Source organism: Lygodium microphyllum, chromosome 4 (genome assembly GCF_053477565.2).
Source record: "Lygodium microphyllum isolate KBCC chromosome 4, Lygodium_microphyllum_v1.1.10, whole genome shotgun sequence".
Lineage (NCBI taxonomy): Eukaryota > Viridiplantae > Streptophyta > Polypodiopsida > Schizaeales > Lygodiaceae > Lygodium > Lygodium microphyllum.
The window spans coordinates 146,753,632-146,779,082 of record NC_141138.1 but is presented as its reverse complement, the minus strand read 5'-3'; the positions used below and the strand labels follow the sequence as shown (position 1 = coordinate 146,779,082).

The 25,451-nt window shown below is 44.0% G+C and overlaps 1 protein-coding gene across 3 annotated transcripts in view; it reads right to left on the bottom strand.

Moving 5' to 3' along the window:
* LOC148037746 (uncharacterized) overlaps positions 1-24,047 on the bottom strand; it is a 53,880-nt gene extending 29,833 nt beyond the window's left edge. The window contains exons 1-2 of one of the 3 annotated variants that reach the window (XM_087676706.1): positions 23,629-24,047; positions 23,328-23,450 (exon numbers count right to left, since the gene is read on the bottom strand). In XM_087676706.1, coding sequence (XP_087532832.1) covers positions 23,328-23,450; positions 23,629-23,891 — 386 coding nt within the window. In that variant the 5' untranslated portion in view covers positions 23,892-24,047. Of the gene's footprint in view, positions 1-23,327; positions 23,534-23,628 lie in introns of those variants that run through there. The other 2 variants (XR_015690693.1, XM_087676708.1) reach the window with 2 other exon arrangements.
* Positions 24,048-25,451: the final 1,404 nt, after the last annotated feature.

The following is a 25,451-nucleotide window of genomic DNA, read 5'->3' as shown; positions in this document are numbered from 1 at the left end:
TTCCTAGTACTTCTTTTCTACAATGCCACATACAAACCTTACTATTTCACATTCTATGCCGACTGATTCTGTATTTTTTGTTGGATCAGAAGATGCTCATCAAGAGGGGACTCTTCAAAACAAGCTTTGATTTATGAGTAATGAGGAAGACAGGTATTTCTTTGTGAACTCAAAACTAGGTATGAAGCTAAAAGAAGAACTTATAAGTATTCCTATCCTTTCTTTTCCTTCAAATGATTTTATATGGAGTAGGTGTATCTTCATCTAATGCAGTTAATGGACAAAAGGAACCTACGATGTTTCCCACAACACTATCCACCACAAATCCATTTAGGCTCCTACCTATCCCTCCATCTTTCACTACACATTCCTTTTAGCCTCCAGTAAGTGCATCTATGTTTCTACAACACCCCACACTGGGGGGTCCTCCATTAGGCACAGCCCCTTTAGAACTCCTCCCTCTTATTCGGGTGGTGTCCCTGTGATGGGAGCTCATCCTCCCACACACACACTTTCTAGTTTTCCCCCTCCAGGGCATTCTTCAAGTGTGGATCGTTTGGTATCGCAATTTGTCTCTATAGCATTACCTAGTGAACCATCTGATCATTATGTAGTGCTCCAACCCAACATTCAAACAAGGGCCTCTATGACATTACCTAGTGAACCATCTGATCATTATGTAGTGCCCCAACCCACATTTGGACAAGGCTATCGTGTCCCAATGCCTCCACCTATACCTACGGTATCATATGGACCTATGTCCGTTTCGATACCTCCACAGCAATCGGCACTCACTGGATATCAACAGCCCATTTCTACCTATCCATCTTCACCCTCTCTTACTTCTTATCCACCACCACCACAACCATCTTATCCTCCACCTTATCCCATTTCTCCATCTTCCCAGACACCTCATGGTTCTAGTTCCTCATCCACCAAGCATGCATTTGATGACAAGACTCATTTCAACAAGCCAAACTACACCACTTGGTCAAATTTGATGAGGCATGTCTTAAACTCTCAGAACCTATGGGATTTATTACAAGGGTTGGAATCCCAACCTGATCCTGCCCTTGTTCCATACAAAGTCGTTCCCTCATGAAAGGCTCGTAATGCCTCTGCTATTGTCAACTTATGCAGGGCTTGTTGCCTGAGTTTCACTCTCAACTTCAGCATTTCAACTTATCCCGTGAGGGTTGGTGTCAAAAGATGACGTACCAGTGAGACAGTAGGGTTTGCGAGGAGAAACACTGAGTGAACTTGGAAAACATGGAGGAGAGAAGAGAAGAGAGAAGAAACTTTGATGAATGGAATGATGAAGTTCTAAATCATGGAGTGAATGTGATACAAGGGAACAAGGGTTCCGTAGCACAAGGAAGATGATGAAGATAGCCACAAACCACGAACCGCAATGTCCTCCTGAAGGGGTGTGAGGGTAGTGGAGAGGCTGGAGAGAGGAGGTGACGGACTGAATGAATCAGCCGTAAAGAATGAGTGAGAGAGTGGCCTATAAATAGGCAGAGTCAGTCTAGGGTGGCACCTCTTTTTGGGGCTGCAAACCCTAAACACAAACCCTAAATGCAAAACGCAAAAACGCAAACTGTGGGGGTGAAGGGTTTCTCAACACCCCCTCTTAGGCCCAAAAAGGGAAACAAGAGAAGAGTGAGATGGAGATGCAATGCTACATGCTAAAGAATACTCATGCAACAAGTGCCACTTGAATAGTGTCCCTTGTGAGGAAATTGTTCACTTGCCCAAGCGCCCTAGTACAAAGATGATGAAAACATGCAATGCATAGAAGGAATGTCCGACTTTGTGTGGTGCCGAGAACCATAAGGATATGCCCATACTCGATCTCAGGAGTTGGCTCCATACTAACCAAGTGACAAAGGCAAGAAGAAGAGGAGGAAGAAGATGTAGAGGATCCCTAAGATCCAAGATTTCCACCTAAAAGGTAACCTCTGCAGTAAAGAACAGTAGACAGAGTGAACTGGAGAACCCAAAACTCAACCTCGAGAGAGAAGCCACCAACTCCGTGCATCCATGCAAGAAGGAATACGAAGACCTCGCCGTCAAGTCACATCTGAACCTCCAAGGCTCCAATCTAGGTAGATCCTCAAGATCCTGGGTATCAATAGGTGAGATGACCACTGGAAGGAAGCCACCCCATCCAAGGGTAGAAGAAGGTAAAAGGCCTACGCCAAGGTATGCGAAGGATTGAGCGGTGGGTGGGGACTCCCTTTGAAACTGGAGGAATAGGAGCCCCCTCTAAAGTCGCAATAGATGTAGATTCCCCTCGGAGGGCAAAGAAAGATCAGCCCCCTCTGAATCCCCCTCTAAGGTAGATAGGGAATCCAAAAACTCATACATCACGGACTCTGAAATGTCTGAGCACAAAGGAAGTGCCGCCGATCGTGCCGAAGAAGGTATCTGGGATGGTGAAGAACTCCTAGAGGTGGCCTCTCGAACCTAAGTAGGTGAGGGTGGAGAAGGGTGGGACTCAGTCTGAGCAATGAATGGGCACCAGTTGCTTCTTCTCAATGGAGCAAACCGGGAAGCTGAAGAAAAGGAAGGAGTCAAGCAGCCACTGTCTCTCAAAGGAAAGGACTGATGAGGAGACAGTATCAAACAATCACTCTCTCTCGATGGAGCGGGCTGCAGAACCGTGGGCCGTGGTAGCCACTGTACCCGAAAATAGGTGGAAGAAGACTGTCGTTGCCATTGTGACGATCTCCAGAAGATCGTAGTGCCAATCGATCCTTGTGCTCGAAAGGAATTAATGCGCATCGGATGCGTCTTAATGTCTTGAGCATAGTACTCCGATAGCCAATGCAAAACTATCTCTGTGGCCTAGAAAGGAGAGGTGGCACGAGGAGTGCCTGGTGGAAGATGCATATACTCCGGGGGGGGTGGGGAGCAAAGGTCAAAGTCGGCAAGCATCGGTGGTGTGTCCGGTGATGCCATAGTAGAAGCACCCAATAGTCTGGTCATCTCTTGGTAAAGAAGCCATAGGTACTAATGTGCCTTGCTAAAGAAGGAAGAGGTGCAAGAGGTCAGCCCACGAACCAGGAACCGCAATGTCCGCCTCAAGGGGTGTGAGGGCAGTGTGAAGCACGAACCACAATGTCCGCTAGGGGTGGGAGGGCAATGCAAGGGCTAGAAGCAAGCTGCCAGTGGGAGGAGGATGCTACCAACACAAAGAGGTGCATAGTAGCAGTCAACATGCTGAAATCAGCTCCGAACAGTGTGTGATAGGCTAGAAATAGGCACAAGACTATTATAGACAGCAATTGCCAGCTTGGACCACAATGCCCTCCGCGTCCGAGCTATGAGCAACAAGCTGAAATACTTGAAATCTGCAAAAACAAGATTGTTTTCTAAATGAAGAGTGATCAGCAACAGTCGCTTTGCTGTAAACAGCTGCAAACTACGAAGCTGAAATACCTAAAATCTGCAAAAATGAGATTGTTTTCTGAATGAAGAGTGATCAGCAACAGCCGCTTTGCTGTAAACAGCTGCAAACTTCGAGTGAAAGGCTAGAAACAAGCGCCAAACTATAGATGACAGCAAGGGACAGTTGAGACTGCGATGTCCTCCACGAAAGGGGTGTGAGCAGCAAGCTGAAAACACCTAAAACCTACAAAAACGAGCTTTTGATGCAGCGGAAGAAGAAGAGAAGTGGATGCCAAACCCGCCACCAGTCTTTGCCGTCACTAGAGTGGAGGATATTTGCCGGTATTTGAGCAGATCCAACTCTGATACCATGTCAAAAGATGACGTACTAGCGAGACAATAGGGTTTGCGGGGAGGAACATGAAGTGAACTCGGCAAACATGGAGAAGAGAAGAGAAGAGAGAAGAAACTCTAATGAATGGAATGATGAAGTTCTGAATCATGGAGTGAATGTGATACAAGGGAACAAGGGTGCCGTAGCATAAGAAAGATGATGAAGACAGCCACGAACCACGAACCACGAACCGCAATGTCCTAAAGGGGTGTGAGGGTAGTCGAGAGACTAGAGAGGAGGTGACGGACTGAATGAATCAGCCATAAAGAATGAGTGAGAGAGTGGCCTATAAATAGGCACAGTCTGTCTAGGGTGGGCCCCCTTTTTGGGGCTGCAAACCCTAAACACAAAATGCAAAAACACGGGTAAAGGGTTTCTCAACAATTGGGCACACTTGACTGGCCACTATGTGGCTCAGGATAAGACCCATAGCGTCAATTTGGATCATGAGCTCCAAATTTCAAAATCGCCGACAAGGATGACTTGAAAGTCAAGTTGGCTGAGTATCGGTATCTCCTTGCCGAGTTCTCAACCACTAGGGCTCCTAAGTCCTCTAACGATCAGGTTACCCTGTTCCTTAACAAGCTACCAAGAAAATATTTCCGTTTTGTGCAGCAGTTGATTTCACAGCCTAAGATGCCCACATTTTATGTGTTTGAGTGTCAACAATGTCAGTTGTTGCATTATGCACGGTTGTTCGATCAATTTCACAACCTGTCCTAGATAGAGGCGGCTCTTGAGGCATCCTCTCAAAGGGGGCAACAGGGCAAGGGCACTCAAGACTCAAATCAAAATTAAAATCAAAACAGGGCTAGTGAATCCCAAGGAAACAATCAGTCCACACTTAAATCGGGATAGCAGAATGTACCTAAAAAGAATAGGTATTGTCAACATTATCAAACGGCTAGTCATTATAACGAGGAGTGTCTATCTAAGGTACGAGGCACACAGCCCAAATCCAAGAATCAGAAGCCCACACCCCAATCAGGTAATCCCCAACAAGGGAAGCAAGGTGGTGGCAATCCTCAGCAGGGCCAACGGAGAGGCCGAAACCCACATTGCTACACCGGTCTATTATCACAATCGGTGAACTACTCAACGCCAAAGGGTTTATCTGATTGGTCTACAAAGACCCACATTGTCTCCTTAGAGACATCAAACCAATCTCATTCACATCTACAAGTTGCCTCCTCCTGATGAGGTGCCTACAAAGGCCCACTCCTCACAACCAAGCATGTCAGTACATGTTTGGCTTGTGGACAAGGGAGCTACCCATCACATGACCCCTAGAGGGGACGCGTCAATTTTCCCACTGAATAGGGTCCAGATCTCACTTCGCTGGATGATGTCTATCATCTCCCCCAACTTCGAGTAAACTTGTTCATTCAGCAACTTTGCTAGTTGGAGCGAGCAGTTTTTTTCACAGCGACCACAGTCCAGGTCCTAGACTCTCTGATTGGTTTAGTGAGTGCTTGCAGCAAGGCACAGCCTAATGGCCTTTACCACATGACCCACTTTCTTACCAAGCCGACTGCCGATGATTTGAGTTCCATTGCTTCCAGGCTTTGGCCACTACACAAGAGCGCACAGACTCTAAGCGTCTTTGGCATTTTTGCTTAGGACATCTTGGCTATGACTCTCGTTGTCGCATCAAGGGATAGTTGAGGGCCTTCCACGCCTAAAATTATCTCGAGAGGTCTGTAAAGCATGTTAGCTAGGTAAGCAGCATCGTACACCCTTTCCTCAACAGTCTATCACTCGAGCTACGGAACCTCTTAGGCTCATTCATGTAGATCTTCGTGGGTATACTTCCTCAAGCACGAGTCCAATGCATTTACTTATTTCAGTGCTTGGATGCTACTGGTTCATAGCTAGACTAGTCGTCATGTGGATACTATGAGGAGTGATTCTGGTGGCGAGTTTACCTTCCACTAGTTTTCTGAGCTTCTACAAGACCAAGGCATTGCATGCCAACTCACCTCTACCAACTCCCCTGCACAGAATGGAGTCGTAGTGCATAGGAACCGGATTGTCCTGAATATGGCGCACGCTCTATGCTGTTTGTAGTAGAGCTCCCTAAGCGCCTTTGGGTCGAGGTTATTAACACTTCAATATACATCCTCAACCCTAATAACAAGATAAGAAAGCTCACCCCTCCAGTTGTTCTCTTGATTTTTGTGGGCTATTCTCTAGATCCCACTATCCATCTGCAGAAGGATACCTCGGTCAACCTTTCGATGCTCATACCTATCGTTTTGTTGTAGGAAAATTACTCTGGTTAATTCATACTAGACTAGATCCTGCATTCTTAGTTTGTTTGCTTAGTCAGTATTTCAATGCACCTAGAAGGTCTCATTGGATTGCTTGTCTTCGTGTGTTAAGATATTTAAGGTGTACCTATAATTTTGAACTAACTTATGGTCATGGTTTATGCTTGCAAAGATACACTGATTCTAACTGGGTGGGAGATCTTGACACCCGACATTCTCATGGAGTCTACCTCTACACCTTGGGCACGACACCCATCTCTTGGGCCAGCTATAGGCAGGAGGAGACGATGGCGGCTTCCACAGCCGAGATGGAGTATCAGGCTCTCTTCAATGGCACTACAGAGACCATCTATCTGAGGAACTTGTTGGCTACACTTCAATTCCCTTGCGAGTCGCCTAGAGTTGTCTACTACGACAACCAGAGTGCCATTGCCCTTGTGGGCAATCCTATCATCTCCCCTCAAACATGGCACGTGGCAATTCACTACCATTTCACCAAAGGGCAGGTTGAGCTAGGCCCCATTCACCTAGAGTTTGTACCATCAAGCAACAATTTTGTAGATATTTTAACCAAGGTGGTCAACTGGCCAATTCTCCGGTATCTTCTACCACGGATCAGCTTAGATACACCCTCCTCTACTTCTTCAAATTGACGAGGAGAAAGCGCTTCCCTCTTACTTCTTTCAATTTGAGAGGGAGCGGTTTCCTTCTCTTAATAGTAACAGTGATAATGTTTACAATTTTTTACTTTCAAACATTTATTTATTATGTATTATGTTTTGTAACTTCATCCGCACTGTCAAGATAACGTGGTTGTAAAAGGGCACCTGGGCAAGTGAACAATTCCTCTACGAGAGCACTATTTAGTGGCACCGTTGCATCGCATTTTGCATGAGCATGAATATTTGTATTCTCCTTTGCATTAACCCATGCATCGACATTATGTTCATGTAAACATGCATCTATGTGCATTTATCCCTTTTCACTCATCCTTGGAGTGGTCAATTTTGGATCCATCATAATCATGACATTGCACATGGCAATCTCTGAAGGCACTCTTTCCCTATGCTTGCATGTTGGTTTTGCTTGTCTTGCTTGCTTACTTATCTTCTCTCTCTCTCCACATATTCTCCATATGATTGTCACACACACACACACTCTCTTAGGAATCCCTAGGCACTTATTCTAGTAGTGTGGGATCATTTTGCTTGTTATATAAAGGTAGTGGGGCAGTCCATCCTTATTTTCCTGTACTTCGGAGCACAGTGACTCAATAGGACAACCTTTCTTGCAACCAGGCGACTTATCCTGAAGACTGGGTGACAATATCCAGTCATAAGGTGACCCCTATATTCTACGTTTTGCAACAAACATAAATTTATGCTTTATAGGCGATAGCTTCCTGATGCATGCGACCCTCTTCTAGTGGTAGGTGACAGCCTTTCTTTGGCAAACATAGCTTTGTGGATGATTGCAGGATTGAAGATGTCTTACCTATTCACATGCTTTGATGACTCAAAGGAGGAGCTTCTTTCTAGACACACTTCTAAACAAAGATGCGATTATCCCAATTATAGTCAGCAAGAGGAGTCCCCCGTTCGTACACGTCCCCCTTCTATTCATGTATCACAGAAGGCTTCATCCTCACTAAAGATGTCGTCCTTGATACCCTCAGTGCAGGTGCCTATCTTACCTCCATTACCAAAATAAGACAAACTCGATGGTTCCAACTATTCATTGTGGTCGTGTAAGGTGAAGTGCATACTTGACACCTTCGATCTTTGAGCTCTTGTTTCTAATTCTATCCCCCGTCCTAAGGAGGATTCAACTAATGGGACTTCTATGGACCAGCAACCTTGTGGGATTGGCTCAACTCTCGAGCCCGATCCTTTATCTTTATGAGTTTGTAGAATTTTGCCCTCGTGTGTGTTCATAGGTTGAAGACCGTGATGGAAGTGTGGAAAAAGCTTGTATCTTTGTATCAGCATAAGACATTTATCCACAAGATTTCCCTTGAGGAGAAGTTGCAGATGCTCAATTGATAACTCCTCCTCTCTAAAGGAGCGCATCATGAAGATGGAGGACATGAGGGGTGAGCTTGCCTCTCTTGGTCAAATGATATCCTCCAAAGATATGGCTATGATCCTTTTGACTTGGCTGCCATCTTCTCCATTCAATGTCTTCTACACTAGCCTTATCACATCGAGGACCCATGAGACACTCTTACAAGAGGAGCTTTCACCGCTTGTCTTGGAGCATGACAAGTGACTCAAAGAGGTTGGGGCTAGTGGTTTTGACACCACCAAGGCATTTACTGCAAGTGCAAGTGGAGGGAAGAAGAAGAAGACACAGGCCAAGGACAAGAAGGATGAGCAAGAGAAGAAGCCCAAATGCCCACATTGTGGGAAGGGCACTCATCTCGAGGACAAGTGTTGGTAAAAGTACTCCCATTTGAAGCCAAAGGAGAAGGATTTGAAGGATAAGAAGGCTTCCCCCCAATGACAAAGTCTATCTTTATGCATGTATTTGCCAAGGAGGATACAGCTCTCGCTTCTTTCCCCCGAGAGAAGCCTTAACTCATTGACAATGGGGCCTTCTCACATGACCTACAAACAGGATTAGCTTCAGGACCTAAGTGCCACAAGGGGCACCATCACCATTAGTGACAATTCTACCGTTTCCATTCCCTCGGCCATAGTTCTCTATATACCAGATTTAAGTTTTAACCTTTTATCTGCTCATGGTCTTAGAAAGCTTGGTACCTACGTGATATTTACCCAGGATGCAGTAACAATGGAGGATGCTTCTACAAGTGTCATTCTTTGGACATGCTCCCAAGAGGGTGGGCTTTACACGCTCACAGCCTTAGCCACAATGTCTTCCCACGAGCTTGGGCTGCTTTGCATGCTCATTATGGTCATCTAAATTTTGACGCTATACAACAAGCTTCTCAGCAAAAGATGGTGGAGAGACTATCAAGAAATGACTCGGCAACCAAAAAGTTAGTAGGGTTTGCAAGGAGGAACACAGAGTGTGTATGACAAACACTGAGAAGAGGAGAGAAGAGAAACTCAAATGAATGAAATGAAATAATGAAGTAAATCTGATACAAGAGTGTCATAGCACAAAGGATGCCCTGGAGCAAGGAGACTGCCAAAGAAGCCTTTGAATCTACAAACTCACGGAAGATGACTGGTGATACCTAGAGCAGGGAGACCATTGTCAGAGAATGAGGAGCCTCTAAGTCTACAAACGCACACCTAAAGATTGACGCCAGTTGTGTTGGGGGGTGACGCCAGAGAATACGAAAGAGCAAGAAACCAAAAAATGCAAATGTAGGCAATCTCTGAAGATGGAAGCACCAACTGGAAGAGTGACGCCTGATGGCTAGAAAGTAGCCAGAAACCAAAACGCAAATGGCTAGAGGGTGTGAGCTGCTGAACACATGAGAGAACCGCCCAAATGCTAGCGCCGGGTGGAGATGAAGGTCATTAACTATGTTGGAGACACCAAATTCAGCAAATGCAAATGGATATAGCCTCCTAATCGGCAAATGCAAAGGACAGAGACTGAAAATTTGAGGCTTGGATGATGGCAGTAGATGCCAACGAGAGGAGGGCAGAAAATGTCAAACGCAAGAAATCCACCCTCAAGGCGTTGTCGCCACGATGAGAGGATGGTCGCGAGCTGGAGAGGAAGAAGCAACTACCACCATGAACGTAGCCCAAGGAAGCTCGAGACTGGCACTTGGCAACAAGGATGGAGAAGGTGGAAGGAGAGGACAGAGCGATGACGGTCTCACGAAGTGAGTGAAAGTAGAAGTGATTATGGTGAAATGCTGAGAATAGGGGATGTGCCGTATATATAAGCACGAACTATCTTGAGCCTCGCCCATTGAAGTCTCTTGTACGGCACTTTGACACTCTCAAAAGATCCTAGAAATCCTTTTTGGGGCTGAAAACTAAAACCCAAAAAGGAATGAAGGGAAACTCTACAGAATGATGTGGTTTCTCAAAAAGGACTTCTCGATTTACCTCCTATTCACACATTGTGCCCTAGTTGTTTGAGTGGCAAGCAGCATAGGCAGCCTCATCCCCAAATTGCCACTAGAAGGGCTTTTACCCCGCTTGAGTTGGTTCATACTAACCTTTGCGTACCAATAAGCATGGCCTCCCTTGGGAAGGCCAAGTATTTGATGTTGATTATAGACGACTTCAATCGTTATGTGTGACCTTATTTTCTAGAGTACAAAAGGGAGGCATATTCCCATTTCTACAAGTGGAAGGTGTTTGTGGAGACAGACTACTTCCAAAGTTCATAGCGTCTGAGCAAATCATGGTGCAGAGTTTACTCCTCCTCTTTTCTCAGTTTTGCAGGGATCGTAGCATTCGGGTGGAGTATACCCATCCAAACATACCTTCAAAGCATGGTGTGGAGCATGCGAACCGGACCATGCTAGAGATGGCTTGATCAATGTTGGAGTATCGGGGTCTACCTCATACCCATTGGGGTGAGGTGGTAGCTACTACGCTTCACATCTGCAACCATTCCCCGACTTCTACATTACAGGACATGACTCTCAATGAGGCTTTCTTTGGTCAAAATCCCTCCCTGTCTCACTTCCACATCTTTGGATGTGATGCATTTGTCCATGTGGACAAGAAGAAGAGGAAGACCAAGCTTGACTCGAGTCTAGGAAGCTCATTTTCGTGGGCTACAGCACTACCACAACGAAGGCTATTGACTCTACAACCCACAGACATGGAAGCTTGAGGTAAGCAAGGATGTGATCTTCGATGAGGCTGCGGCCTTCAAGAATCCTATTGATGGTTCTCTTATAGGCGGTTCTTTATTTTCAATAGCTGACCCTCCCCCACCCTCAATTTCTCTCCTTCCTTCCAAGATGCCTCTTAGCACCCCTTCATCTTGGGCTCCTCCCCCTCCTTCTCCACCCTCTACTCCAACTTCCCTACTACCTTTGATAGATGCGGCTACTACTTCATCGCATACTTCCACCCTTTCAACCTCCCCTCCAAAGTCATCTAGGGCTGATCAGCCGTTGGGGAGCCTTCTTCAGATAAGGAGAATTTGCATTTCCTTGGTGAGGGAAAGTCCCTACCACAGATAGGTGAATTACAGGTATCGGAGACTACTCAATCTCCCTCACAACAAGATGAACCTATTTGAATTCCTCATTGGTACCGAGAGCTCATGCACAATTTAGGTGTTTCTCACTTTCCTACTCCTACAAGTCCATGCAAATCAGCTTGTTTACAGGCCCAACAGAGTAGTTCACTTTGTGTGAACTATGCTCTTATGTCACAGATTTTTCACGCCAGTGAGCCTGCTACAATTGAGAAGGCTCTTGCACAAGATATTTGGCATCAGGCCATACAAGAGGAGCTCAATTCTATCAAGCATAATCTGACTTAGGAGTTGGTTCCGCATCCCTTGAAGCGGAAGGTGATAGATGTGAAGTGTGTCTATAAGACCAAGTACCTTGCAAATGGTTCCTTGGACAAGCACAAAGCTAGGCTTGTTTGTAGCCAAGGGTTTTGCTCAAAGGACAAGTTTGGACTATTTTGAGACTTTTGCACCTACGGCTCGAATGTCTACTATTCAGGCTATCTTGGCTCTTGCAACCCACCAACACTGGCCTGTTTATCAAATGGACATCAAGTCTCTCTTCTTAAATGGTGTTCTTGAGAAGGAGATTTATGTTTCACAACCTCCAGGTTTTCTTGTGCACGGGAAGGAGGACCATATCTGCAAATTATGGAAGACCCTCTATGGCCTGAAGCAAGCTCCTCGTGCTTGGTACCAGAGGATTGATCGCTTCTTTCTACAAAGTCACTTCCATCTATTAACTCATGACCCCAACCTATACTTCAAGGTAGTGTGTTTTGCTCATCTTGTATGTGGATGGTCTTATCATTACAGGAAGCTCTACTCAAGAGGTTGTGTGAGATCGAGACAAGATCGAAGCTCAACACAGAAATTAGTAGATAATGTGAGAGTAAAGCATGACACCCAATGCAATAGATTGAAAGAGTGTAATCTAAAAGTACAAAGTACAACCCTTAAACCTTAGGATTGTAAGGGGTGCACACACCCGAACACGATAAGTGCCCGTAAGTGTGTGACATAAGCACATGCGAAATAAGACAATAAGTTTGGGGGGAAAAAACCTCTCATACCGAGAGTAAAAAATGCCCCAATGTCCTGATCACCGACACTCCTATGTAAGTGTAGGCGTAAGTGAGGCGTAAGTGAGAAAACCCAACAAACCCCCCTGGAGTGAAGAGTGATCAAGAGTACAAGGATCTTCCGCCACCAAAGAAGATCAAATTTAAAGCATTGCAAAATGCTTCAAACTTGTCACGAGGAAGAGCTTTGGTAAAGATGTCTACCACATTACATGTGGTAGGACAATAGACAAGGCTGATATCACCTGCATGTAGCCTCTCTCTGACAAAATGATAATGTATCTCAATGTGTTTCGTGCGTGCATGAAACACTGGGTTCCATGCCACTGCAATGGCACTCTGACTGTCAACGAACAAAGGAGTAGGCTCCATAACAGATACATCCAGATCAGCTAGCAAGCGTCTAATCCATACGCATTCAATTGTGGTAGTGAAAGCTGCCTTGTATTCAACTTCACATGACGATATGGCAACAGTGGACTGTTTCTTGCTAAGCCAAGATATGCAAGACGAGCCAAGAAAGAAACAATTGCCACTAGTGGAGTGATGTAAATCATAATCACCAGCCCAATCAGAATCACTGTAAGCATGTAACTGCAGTGGTCCTCCCTTGGCATAAAGCAATCCAAGAGATCTAGTACCCTACAAGTAACAGAAGACACGCTTAACAGCTTGCCAATGTGACATGTGTGGCTGATGCATATATCTGCTTAGGGCTGAAACTGCAAATTGTATGTCTGGCCTAGTGTTGCATAGGTAAATAAGATATCCAACTGCTAGAGTATATGTGTGTATATCAAACAAATCACTATCATCATGTAATGATTGCTTCACTCCAGGTTCCATTGGTGTATAGACTGGCTTGCAATCCTGTAAGACAAACTTCTCAATAAGTTTACCAATGCATCTTGACTGTGATAAACTAATACCTCTAGCATCATGTATGAACTGAATGCCCAAGTAATAATGCAAAGACCCCAAGTCTAACATGTCAAAAGTTTGCTACAAATTCTGTTTGAATGCTAAAATCTGTTCAACATGTGTCCCTGTAAGAAAGAGATCATCAACATATAGACAAATGATTAGCATTGATCCCCTCTCTTTACATACGTAAAAGGTAGACTCGGATGAGCTGTTTATGAATCCTTGGCTAAGCAAGAAAGCATCTATCTTTGCATACCAAGCTCTAGGAGCTTGTTTCAAACCATATAAAGCTTTTTTCACCTTGCAAACCAAGTGTTCCGATCCCTCAACTGCAAAACCAATGGGCTGTTGTACATATACTTCCTCATGAAGTTCCCCATGTAAAAATGCAGTTTTAATATCCAACTAATGCACAGTCCATCCATAATGGGCAGCCAAAGCAACCATATACCTGATGGTTGTCATGCGAGAAGTAGGAGCAAATGTCTCCTCGTAGTCAATGCCTTTTTTCTGTGCATAGCCTTTAGCTACAAGCCTTGCCTTATATTTGTCAATGGATCCATTTGCATTCCGTTTCAGCTTGTAGACCCATTTTGTTCCAATGGCTTTTTTCCCAAAGGGCAAAGACACCAAATCCCATGTTTGATTCTTAGTGATAGAATCCAATTCATCTTGCATTGCTGCCATCCAATGCACACTCTGTTGTGCATCCTCAAAACATTCAGGCTCCTCATCATCAAGGGTGCTTGCTGCCATAACAAACTCCATGGTATGTGCGCAGTATCATGCATACGAGCTTGCCTTCTAGTACAACCAGTCATGGGTGCATCCAGATGACTATCTTTCATAGCCTGTAAATACTATCTAGGCATTTGTCTTGCCTCTTGACTGTGCATAAGCTCTTGCTGAATTTCAATTTCAGCACTTTGCTGAATATTCAGATCAGCCAATGGCTGATTTTCTGCATTTTCCAAAGGTGCAATTGGTTGAACATTGAGTTCACTTGCTGAAACTCCAGCTGAATCACCAAATGTAATGGGCAGCAGCCCTTCAAATACATCACGGGCAGCCTGATATGTGTCCAAACCCTAGCCAAGGACAATTCTGATTTTTCATCAAGTAGTACATCCCTACTGATAAACACCTTTTTAGAGACAGGATCATAGAGTCTGTAGCCTTTGCTCTCACTACTATATCCCACAAAAATGCATTTGACAGCCTTGTTATCCAACTTTTTTCTGAGTACCTGTTGAATGAGTGCATATGCAAGGCACCCAAAGGTACGAAAGTGTCCAACAGAAAGTTTCCGACTGTTCCAAGCCTCAAAAGGTGTAATTTTCTTCAATGCTTTGGTGGGACATCTGTTCAGAACATGGCAAGCACACATGACGGCTTCCATCCAAAAACTATGTGGCAAGCTCTTTGCTTTCAGCATACATCTAGCCATCTCCATGAGTGACTGATTCTTCCTCTCTGCAACCCCATTCTATTGTAGAGTATAAGCAGTAGTGTACTGATGGACAATGCCCTTCTCCTTCAAAAATGAATTCAGCATAGAGGACATGTATTCCCCCCCTCGGTTCGAATGGAGAGTCTTAATTTTACAACCAGACTAGTTTTCAACAAGTGCAATAAAAGCCAAGAATGCATCATACACTTCTGACTTTTTGACCAAAGAGTAGATCCAACAAAATTGAGTAAAGTTATCAATAAAAGTCACAAAATAGTAATATCCTCCCCATGACTTTGTCTACATAAGCCCACATATATCTAAATGCACTAGCTGCAACCTGGCTGTTGCTCTAAAAACAACATCACGGAGATACGAAAAACAATGCATTTTTTCCAAAATACATCCTTCGCACAAGTGCTCAAGAGGTCTCTCCAGTAGAGGTGATCCATCTAGCATCTGCGTACGCTGCAAGAGCATCAAGCTACCAAAGTTCACATGCCCCATCCTAGCATGCCATAACTCTGCCTGTAACATAGCAGGAGTAAGAGTGGATGCCAAGTACACTGACTGATCAACTGAAATAGCATCCGACTCATATAACCCATGACATAAAGTGCCTGTCAAGACCAAAGTCATGTGTTCTTTGTCTCTCACCATGCATCTGTCATCATCAAATGTGACCTACAATCCACAACGTGCCAAAGAAGAAATAGAGAGCAGATTCTTCTTTATGCGTGGCACAAACAAAGCATCCTGTAGGCAGAGAATAGAGCCATCAATGGCTGTAAGCACAATTTCCCCAATACCTCTAACAGGGTATGATGCATTATTGGCACACTGTACAAACTTGCCAACTGGAGCTACACAAACAGAAGCAAATAAATCTCTGCGAGATGTAATATGCCTAGAACCACCATTGTCAAAAAACCAAGTGTCTGCATCCTCAATAGAGCTAAATGCTAAATTCATAATTGCATGTGTAAAAACAATAGTCCATGTCTGCAACAAAGGACACAAACTCAGTAGCAGTGGAAGAAGCATCAAAAACAGACATTCCTAATTCCTTCTTCTTCTCCTTGGCGATGCACTTTCTGCACTCAGTGATGTAGTGGCCTGGCTTCTTGCAATAATGGCATTTGCCCTTTTTGGCTTGCGTGCCCCCTTGTTTTTTACTTGCCTGTGATGTGCCAAAAGTCCCAGAACTCTGCAGAGCATTCTTTACTTGGCTGCCTTTGCCTTTCTCTCTAGCCATAAAAGCCTGCTCAAAGGCTATGGCATCCACACCACTATTTCTTCTTGTTTGCTTCTCCTCTAGAAGTAAATTGACTAACTGAAGAACAGTAATTAGTTGTGCGGCAATTCTTATGGTGAGGTTTAAGGCCGTATGAAAAGCCAAGTACGAAGGAGGCAATGAGTTCAAAGTGGTAGATATCATCTGTGCATCCGAATAGTACTCACCAACATTCATGAGTTGCTCATGCAAGTCCTGAATTTTGTTCAAGTGATCCTGAATAGAATCACCTTCATCCATTTTCAATGTCTCTAGCTCTTTCTTTAAGAAAGAGATGTGAGTCTCATTCTTGCCTGCAAACATCTGCTCCAAAGTTAGCCAAGCTTCTCGTGAAGAAGCTACTAAACGAATATGGGGGATTATTGACCACTGAACTGCCAATGCAATCAGCAACAAAGCCTGCGCATCCCATGTATCCCATGCTTTTTGAGCTGCTGATCTTTGGGAAAGTGGCTGAAGTGGAGCAGGCTGAGGTGCCCGCTGTGCACGTCCTCTTGGAGGAGGAGTAGCTGGAGCCACAACTCCAGGCCTAACTTCTTCTCCATTGACATAATCCCAAAGATTTTTTGCCACAAGCACATTCTTCATCATGAAGGACCAAAGTGAGTAGTTGTTTCCATCCAATCTATCCTCCTTGGATACATAGGTAAAGGCATCTCCTTCCTGATTTGCCACGATAATCAATTACCAAAAGAAAAAAAGAGCAATGTCCATGCTGGATGAAACTGGAAATCTCAAAATTTCCAAAAAATCCAAGAAATTACTTTCTACAATTAGTACACTGAGGTGCACTCTGTCAAAACTATATGTGATGCACGCAATCCAAGGTGCATTCAATGTTCAGCAACCCTGTACCAACAAAATCCCCAAAATTTCTTGCCCCAAATTTGTCCAAAACAGTCTATCAATGACTGAAACTGCAGTACATGTGCTAATGTCCTCAAAGAACACAAAAGCCTCAAAATGTCTGATAATTTTGCTCAGAAATTTTGCATCAAATGTGTCTCTGACACATGTCCTGAATGAGTACCTGAAGTCCTCTTGTCCACAGATGTATTCTGGAGTGAAAAGGTTTTTTTTTTTAATTTAAATACCTTGGAATTGCAGCCAACCAGGTACAGGTGCAAGCGCTGGAGGAGGTGCAAGCGGGCTTGGTGGCTGCAAGCGTCGTCAGGAGATGCAGGTGGGGTTGGTGGCTGCAGGCATCGTTAGGAGGTGCAAGCGGGCTTAGTGGCTGTAGGCATCGTCAAGGGCGGATGGACACATTTCTCTCAAGTGCAGGCTGCGTTTTCGAACAACAGGCGGTGCAAGGGCGCCGTTCCCTGACGCAGGTGGCTGAAGGCTTGCAGGGCAATGTCGGGGAAAGGTACTGGATGTCATTGCCAAAGGGCAGGCGTGGCCAAAACAGGGACGACGCAGGCAGCAGCCTGGTGGGCAAGCTCCCAAGTGGATTGGCGAAATGCAGGGTAGCTCTAGGGAGTAGGTTGAGCTGCTGCAGAACAAGACGCACGTCGAGTTGCTGTAGGACAGGGCGCAGCTATGCAAAGCAGAGGGGCAGGGCATCTTTTTCTGAAGGTTGAGGCTGGACCCTGCTGTTGAGCTGAGAAGCTAAAGCTTGGACTGAGCAAGAAGCTCTTGGAGGCTGAGTGGAGCTGTTCAGAACCTGAGCTGAGCTAAACACAGCCAATGCTCTGATACCAAATGTGAGATCCGGATAGGATCGAAGCTCGGCACAGAAATCAGTAGACAGTGTGAGAGTGAAGCACGACACCTAATGCAATAGACTGAAAGAGTGTAATCTGAAAGTACAAAGTACAGCCCTTAAACCTTAGGGTTGTAAGGGGTGTTCACACCCGAACACGATAAGTGCCCGCAAGTGTGTGGCGTAAGCACATACAAAATAAGACAATAAGTTTAGGGGGAAAAAACCTCTCATACCGAGAGTAAAAAATGCCCCAGTGTCCTATTGATCACCGACACTCCTATGTGAGTAGGCGTAAGTGAGGCGTAAGTAAGAAAACCCAATAGGTTGATCGTACTTAGGAGATTTTGTGACAGGAGTTGACATGATGGACCTTGGGATCCTACATTTCTTTCTTAGCTTGAAGATCTATCAAATGGCATAGTTTCGCAGCACAGGTACATAACCGAACTTCTCGAAGTTCGATATGGCCGATTGCCAACCTATTTCTTTTCCCATGGATTCAAAGTCCAAGCTTTTGGCAACCAAAGCTCCTCTTATATCTTGTTGCCTCCCTCATCTAGCTCATTCACGCTCGCATGGATATTTCTTTTGTTATGGCCTTGTTGTCTTTTTTCTTCAAGACTCCCACTCAAGAGCATTGGAGAGCAACCTTGCACCTTCATTATTTACAGGGGACTTGATCCTACGCGATCATCGGGGGATTCCTCTCTCTGATTGAAGTGATTCTGACTGGGCAGGTGCAGTGGATTCACGACGGCCCACTACAGGTTATGCCTTCTCCCTTGGATCGGGAGTTATCTCGTGGAGGAGCAACAAGCAACCTACTATGGTCCTTTCTTTTACAAAGGCAGAGTATCATGCATTATGTTCTATCACCATGGAGGCAGTTTGGCTTTGCCATATGTTGGGGGAGATTGGCTTTTCTGAACCTACACCTACGGAACTACGTGTCAACAACCTGAGTGCTCTAGCTCTAGCAAAGAACCCTATGTTTCATGCTCGCATGAAGCACATTGAGGTTCAATATCACTATGTTCGCGAGCAAATCCTGGATTCCAAGTTAGCAGTGGCCTACTATCCCACGGAGAACAATGCAGCAAATCTCTCTACAAAGCCTTTGCCCAAGCCATCTATGCTTCATCACATGAGGTTGTTGGGTCTTCAAACACTCCCACAATCTACGAGGGGGCATTAGCATGCCTAAGTTAGTCTTATCAATCTGTCATTTCCTAGTTGTGAGCTCCTGTTAGAGTCTGATGGAGACATAGGGACTCTGGCAGTTTAGGTGCATTTTCTTTATTTATCAGCCTTCATGTGTGCATTCCTACGCTAGTTTTTGCTTTCCACAATCTGCCAACACCTCATTGTCATTGTCATTTGGAATTTTACTGGGGTCTCCCCTATTTTTCTAGCATTTTTCTCTTCAATGACCAGCATTTATGGCACCCTACAAGAGTAGGTCGGCCAGACTTTTGGTGTTTTGGCTATTTATAGCCGCATCCCCCACTTGGCGCGCGCGCACACACTCTTCAATCTTCAATCTTCCATTTTGTAGGTGCACACTCCGACTCTCCGTGCTTGGTGTTGCCATCGTCATCAGCCTGATCTAGTACCCTCACAAATGCTTTCAGCCACGTGCAGGGATTGATCAATCCATTCCCATTGTATCAACATTCTTCGTCAGTCAATGCAATATTCTTCCTTCATCTTTTGCTCTCTCCCTCCCTCTGTGTGTGTGTGTGTGTGTGTGTGTGTGTGTGTGTGTGTGTTCATGTTTCTCTTCTGTTACACACACTCACAACTTCAAGATATTACAAGCTAAGCTATGCTTGCAATCCTTTCTTGGTTCTAGTTTTGGGTCTGAGAGGGGGTGTTATGCTAAAAAAGATACATTACACATTAAATTTTCATTAGCTCATTAAAACAGCCCCAAAACTCAAAGATTACCAAAATTTTTGTGTCTCATAGGCCAAAACCCTAATTTTGGGAGGACCCACATCTATATACAGGAGGTTGTCTAGCCACTCGGTTCATTCTTTTTTTGTAGGTTTTCAGCCATCAGCTCCCCATTTAGTGGCGGTCCAGCCCTAGTGCCTGATGCCATGTCACCCTCTAGCCTATGGTGCCCTATTCACTGTTGTTGCCCTCTACAACTTGCTACTCGCAAGCATCCTATAGCTCCCAAACTACATTATTTGCAAATCAGGCAAGCCGCCCTACTGATTAGCCGCTTCCAAAACTTGTTTGTTGCATTTACTATAGTACAAGCCACGACATCATCTACTTTACCTTCTGCAGCAATCCACCAGCCTCCTATTGCTGCCAGTGAGATCAGTTGATGTCATCTTTAGGTGGTTACACTGCTCCATTTGCTAGATTCAGCCTCTAGATTGCTGCATTTTGATTTCTAGCCTGCTCTTCTTTCACTTTCCACATCATCTCAGCTCTAATTTAATACTTGCAACCCTTACGATTCATCTCCAATGGACGTCACCCTCCAACTACTCCCATTGCTTTGCCTCTAAGCATCTATACATTCCCTCATTCATTTACAACATTGATTCATTCACTTCAAAGTTCTCATTCTTCTCTATTTGTGTTTTGTGTTTTTGCATTTATTGTGTCAATTGTGTTCATACATTTTGTGTTTTCTCAATGCAAACCCTAGCAGCACTTTATATTGATTCCATCGTATTTGACACTAACAAAGGCCCAAATCTCGCTCCATTGGATGATATATACTTTGTCCCCTAGCTTCAAGTGAATCTTTTATCAATCTATCAACTTTGTTACTTAGGGAGAGTAGTTTTCTTTACACAATGACCGCAGTCAAGGTACTTGATGCCAAGACTGGTTTAGTGATTGCTCTTGGTGGCATATAGCCTAATGGCCTCTATCTAATATCACAATTTCTATCCCAGCCAATAGCTGAGGGCTTCAAATTCCATACACTTTATGGCCTAGTTGTCACTAGGAATCTTACAAATGAGGAGTGCCTTTGGCCCTTCCACTGGACACCTTGTGTATGACTCTCTTTATAAGTTGCCTTGCCAATAAATGGTTGAAGGCCTTCCAAACCTAAAACTATCCAAGGATATCTATAAAGCATACCAAATGGGAAAACAACATCCTACACCACAACATTAATGTATTGATGCTACGGAGAAAGCAATTAAGACTTGGCTGACTTTGAGACAAGAGATGGATGCTTTTATAAGGAATTTGCATATCGGAATGAAGCTATTGGGTCTGTTGTACCCTTTTGCCTTAGTAGACAATGATCTTTGAGACTTACTATGATAAGTGTGGCAGATACATGTGTTTCTACAGCTGTGCTTGGTCATTCACTACTGCAATGAGTACCACTTTGATAGCCATGGGGATATCTTGTTGTGATAGGTTGTTTAATGGTACAGTGACTACCATCTTGCACAGTTGTACATTGCGTTCATGGAGTAATAACAATGTGCTCAATTACTTGGAAACATGTATGGACAATTGTACATTGTCAGTTCATGGAGTAATAGTAGTGTGCTCAATTACTTGGAAACATGTATGGACAATTGTACATTGATAATATATGTTGTAATGATTGTATGCTTGGTTATTTGGGAAAATGTATTGATCATTTTGTATATTGTGTTGGGTCTTAACAGCGTGCAATCAGGATTGCTTGCAATGTTGGGGGGGGGGGGGGGTGTGTGCGGGCTTATCAATGTGGCAATGGTTTGCAAAAAATCAGTCATTTTGGATGTAGAATTGCTTGCTGAAGACATTGCAACCAAAACCCCCAATTTGCCCCTTGTTTTCAGTTACCAAATCATTGAAGATTCAGAGCAAACATTACTAGCCATTAAGTATCGGTGCTAACACTAGGGACTTGACATTAATGAATTAATTAATTAATTAATGCCGGTCCAAAGGCTAGTGAGTGCTCAAGAATACTTGGGTGATGAATTAACTTAGCCAAATTAATTATTGACTGGTCAGTTTTTTTTTTAATAAAATTTTAATGTTCTGAAAATTAATTTAATAATGCTGAAATTATAGGAAAATAGAGTAGGAGACTGCCACTTGGCAAAACTTACCCGTGCAAGTAAGAGGAGGCTGATTGGAGGCTTTTTGGGGGGGGTGTGGAAGAAAGAGAGAGACAGAGAGAGCATTCTGAGTCTAGCCTACTAAGGAGAAGGTTGTTGGAGTAGGCAGCAGCTGATCAAGGAGGTTTCTAACCATCAATATCAGCCCCAAAACTAGGTGACAACAATTTGAGGCCCATACGAACCAGGCAACAATAGTTGGAACCCAAGCAATGATAGTTGGATCCAACCCAAGCAAAAGCAAATTGAGGGCTTCTAGTTGTAGATGACTATTGTATAGCTTATTCCAACAAAGCCACAACTCCTCATTATCTAGCAAAGAAACTCAAAATTCTCTCTCCTCAACATTCTCTCATATTCTCCAAATCCCAAATTTCTTAAACAATTTCAAGCAATTCTAACAATTGAAGGATTTTGAAGAATCTCTATTGTGGACCCTAATTTACAATAGGGATTAGGGTTTGATGGCCACCTTGGGAAGTATGCTCAGATTTACAAGCCTAGGACTTGAATTTCAACAACTAAAATTGGAGAATTTCACGAGATTCAAGAGGCCAGCCAGCTAACCTTGAATTTGGGGCTGAATTTGTCTCCCAACAAGGAGCACGGTGAAGGCCAATTTCCCAAGCAAACCAAGGGGTAAATTGGCTTGCTGGTTGTTTGTCACAGCAAGAGGCATTTGGATTAGGAGAGAAAGTTAAAGAATCTCAATGTACTCCATCTATTTGCAATATAAGTTTAGGAAACATTGCAAGGGGCGCCAGGTTTTGGGGCCAATCAGTTATTGAATGTCCAAGATTAAGTGGTAACATTTACATTTCAGTTTATGTAAATATTTGAGTGATTGCTGTAATTAGTGTTAAATCAGGTCATTGCCACCCTTCTCCCCCAAGGAAGATTGGTTTCATGGTTCCATTGACAAGACACCATCAAACTCTTTGAATTGGTGGACCCAAGGCACCTACTTGAAGGTCAAAAGCTTTGCTTTGATGTGCAAATTCTATTCAACTAAGCAATTACAGCAAGGACGTCTTCATACAATGACATGGGATTAAGCCGTGATGTTGTTTCTCAGTTTGAACATTCAAAAGGGGAAGAAGGAAATGCAACGCCTAATATTCACCTTAGAAGTACTTGTCAACCAATTTGAAGGAAAATTTTGCTTAAATTATACCCATGTTGACAGTGCTCTATCTTGCATTAGAAGTGTGGACCACCACTACAATGCATTTCCCTTAAAGAAAGTGGCAGCTTTTCGAATATTAGAGGATTTGGTAAAGTACTATAGCCAGACACTAGAGTCATTCAAAAGCTGCCCATTAAGTATTTGAAGACTGAACACTGAGGATGAGAAACTATGACTAGAAAACATCATTTGCAACCAAATAACTGCCAACAGTTATTGTGATAGCTGCTCTCATCTGTAGGTAGGTAAAGTCAAACAAAAACGACATGATCCTCAATGTGCAGCTCCAAAAAAATTATCATGTTAATCACTGCAAGAAGGAAGGTGTCCTACAGTTTTCCTAGATGCAAGTGGCAGTTGGATGGTGAAAGCTGCAAAAAAAAAGCAATCTAAACTGATGATACCGACACACTGCTCAAGCCATTGTAGAGAGTGAAGCATAAAGAATATTGTCGTTGCATGGTGATTCTCTTTTCTATGCACTGTTCTGAAGACAACGTATAGTCTGTCCAAGCAAGGATCCTCGCGAATCTAGAGCCACCAATAAAATGACACCAATTCATTCCAAATACGAGCATTCTCCTCTGCCCACTACTGAAATGGCAGATGAAGCTCTGCCGCGAAAAGGAATCCGAGACACGATATCAAAATTGTATGGCAAACTAATCGAAAAAACAAGCAAGCAGGAGGACAGGATCAAAAAGCATACTCGTGGAACAGTGTCCCCTTTTGTAAGGATGAAAGGGCAATCTTCTGAGGGGAAGCGATGTCTGTCTCTTCTTTGTCCAGAAGCAATCCATTACAGGAGATTGAAGCGATTTTCAGCGGTTCTTGCTCAATGATCAGGGGATGAGACTCGTGTGTATCCTCGAGAACAACGACGATGGCCGAGCTCGCAGATCGTTTATGCCAGCAATGCCAAAGCTCGCCGTCTTGCTGTACTCGTCTGGCCTTTTTCATGGAGTGGGGCATCGCCCGGCATCGTGCCAGGCCATTGGGTTTTCACTCTCTCGCGCTCTCTCTCTCTCTCTCTCCTTCTATATATCTCTCACTCTCTCTCGAGTCTCGATGCCTCTTTTTTTTCTATCCTACTAGTCCTGTCTGTTCGCTCATGGGCATGTGCGGCCGCTTTCTCGACAAGTGTTCGATCAATCAAAGCCTGCCAATTTTGCCGATTCAGCTATTTCTTTTCTTTTCTTTTTTGCTTTGGAAATAACTGTTCAAAAAGAATCCTTTGAAGGGCTCCCTTTTGTTTTGTTGTTATTATTTTCCAGGCTCACTATTAATATGCACATCATACATGGTTCTCTCATCTCACAAAAGTGGAAAGATACAAAGAAGATTAGCATGGCCATGTGGACTATGGTGGGCGGCAGCCATCAAAGGGCAAACGAGTGGTGACGGGGGGAACACAGGATAGTGTTTATCCACTACCTGCAACCTGTTGAATCCTACTTGGTGTATCCATTCAATGCCTCACATTTTTGGAGAGAGGTCTATTCCCCCCCCCCCCCACATGCACACACACACACACACTCTCTCTCTCTCTCTCTCCACTAGACCCCTTCAATTTAGAGTGGCCAAGTCGCGACAGGGTATCAAAGTTGATGGGCAAGTTAGCAAAGGTTTTGGTGTGTCACTTGCATGCTGAAAGCCTCACCCAACTTTTTGCCCACTTTTGCAAAAAGCCTCACTTGCATGTAGAAAGCAATAGGTTAGTGAAAATGACAATGGACCAAGGAAGGTGCAAGTGGAGGAGGTGTAGACAATAGAGACTTCAATAAAGGAGGGGTGGGTAGAAGCAGCTTGGGCAAAGTAGGCACAAGAGGCGGGCAAAGTAGGTAGAGCAAGCACAGGCACCGAGTGGAACACGCACACAAATAACATGTGCTTGATTTTGTCGAAAAATCCATAGACCTATTATTTCTTAGATATTGATTGCAAGACTCTTAAAAACATCAAACCTAACATTGTAAGTCTAAGCCTACATGGTGATAACATGATTTTCAAAAAATAAAAAACAAATAGGGCATGAGAAAGAGAAATGTGTTAATAGAAAGAATGGGTGGATATATATATATAGAGAGAGAGAGAGGGGGGGGAGAGAGAGAGAGAGGAGGAAAAGATGGACAAGATAGGTTATACCTCCTCTACAACCTAACAACCAATAACAGTGCATGGGGATTTGTTTATCAAATGTACAGTTGTAGTAACTACTTCAACCCAAAACTATTGCCGTAAGCCCATCTGACTAAGCATACTATAGACTCTTTCTTGAATGGTCTTGTTTATGTGCTTTCCAATACCATTTTGAGGTGGGGTGTACACGACAGTCAACCGATGCTTAATACCAATTTTATCACAAAACTGCTCAAGTCTTTTAGACACATACTCACCCCCATTGTCAAACCTAAGACATTTTAGTCTATACCTAAAGTGGTTCTCAATAAGAGCAAGCCAATGCTAAATGATAGATAAGACATCTGATTTATGCTTAATAGCATATGCCTAGACCTTATGCAAATAATTATC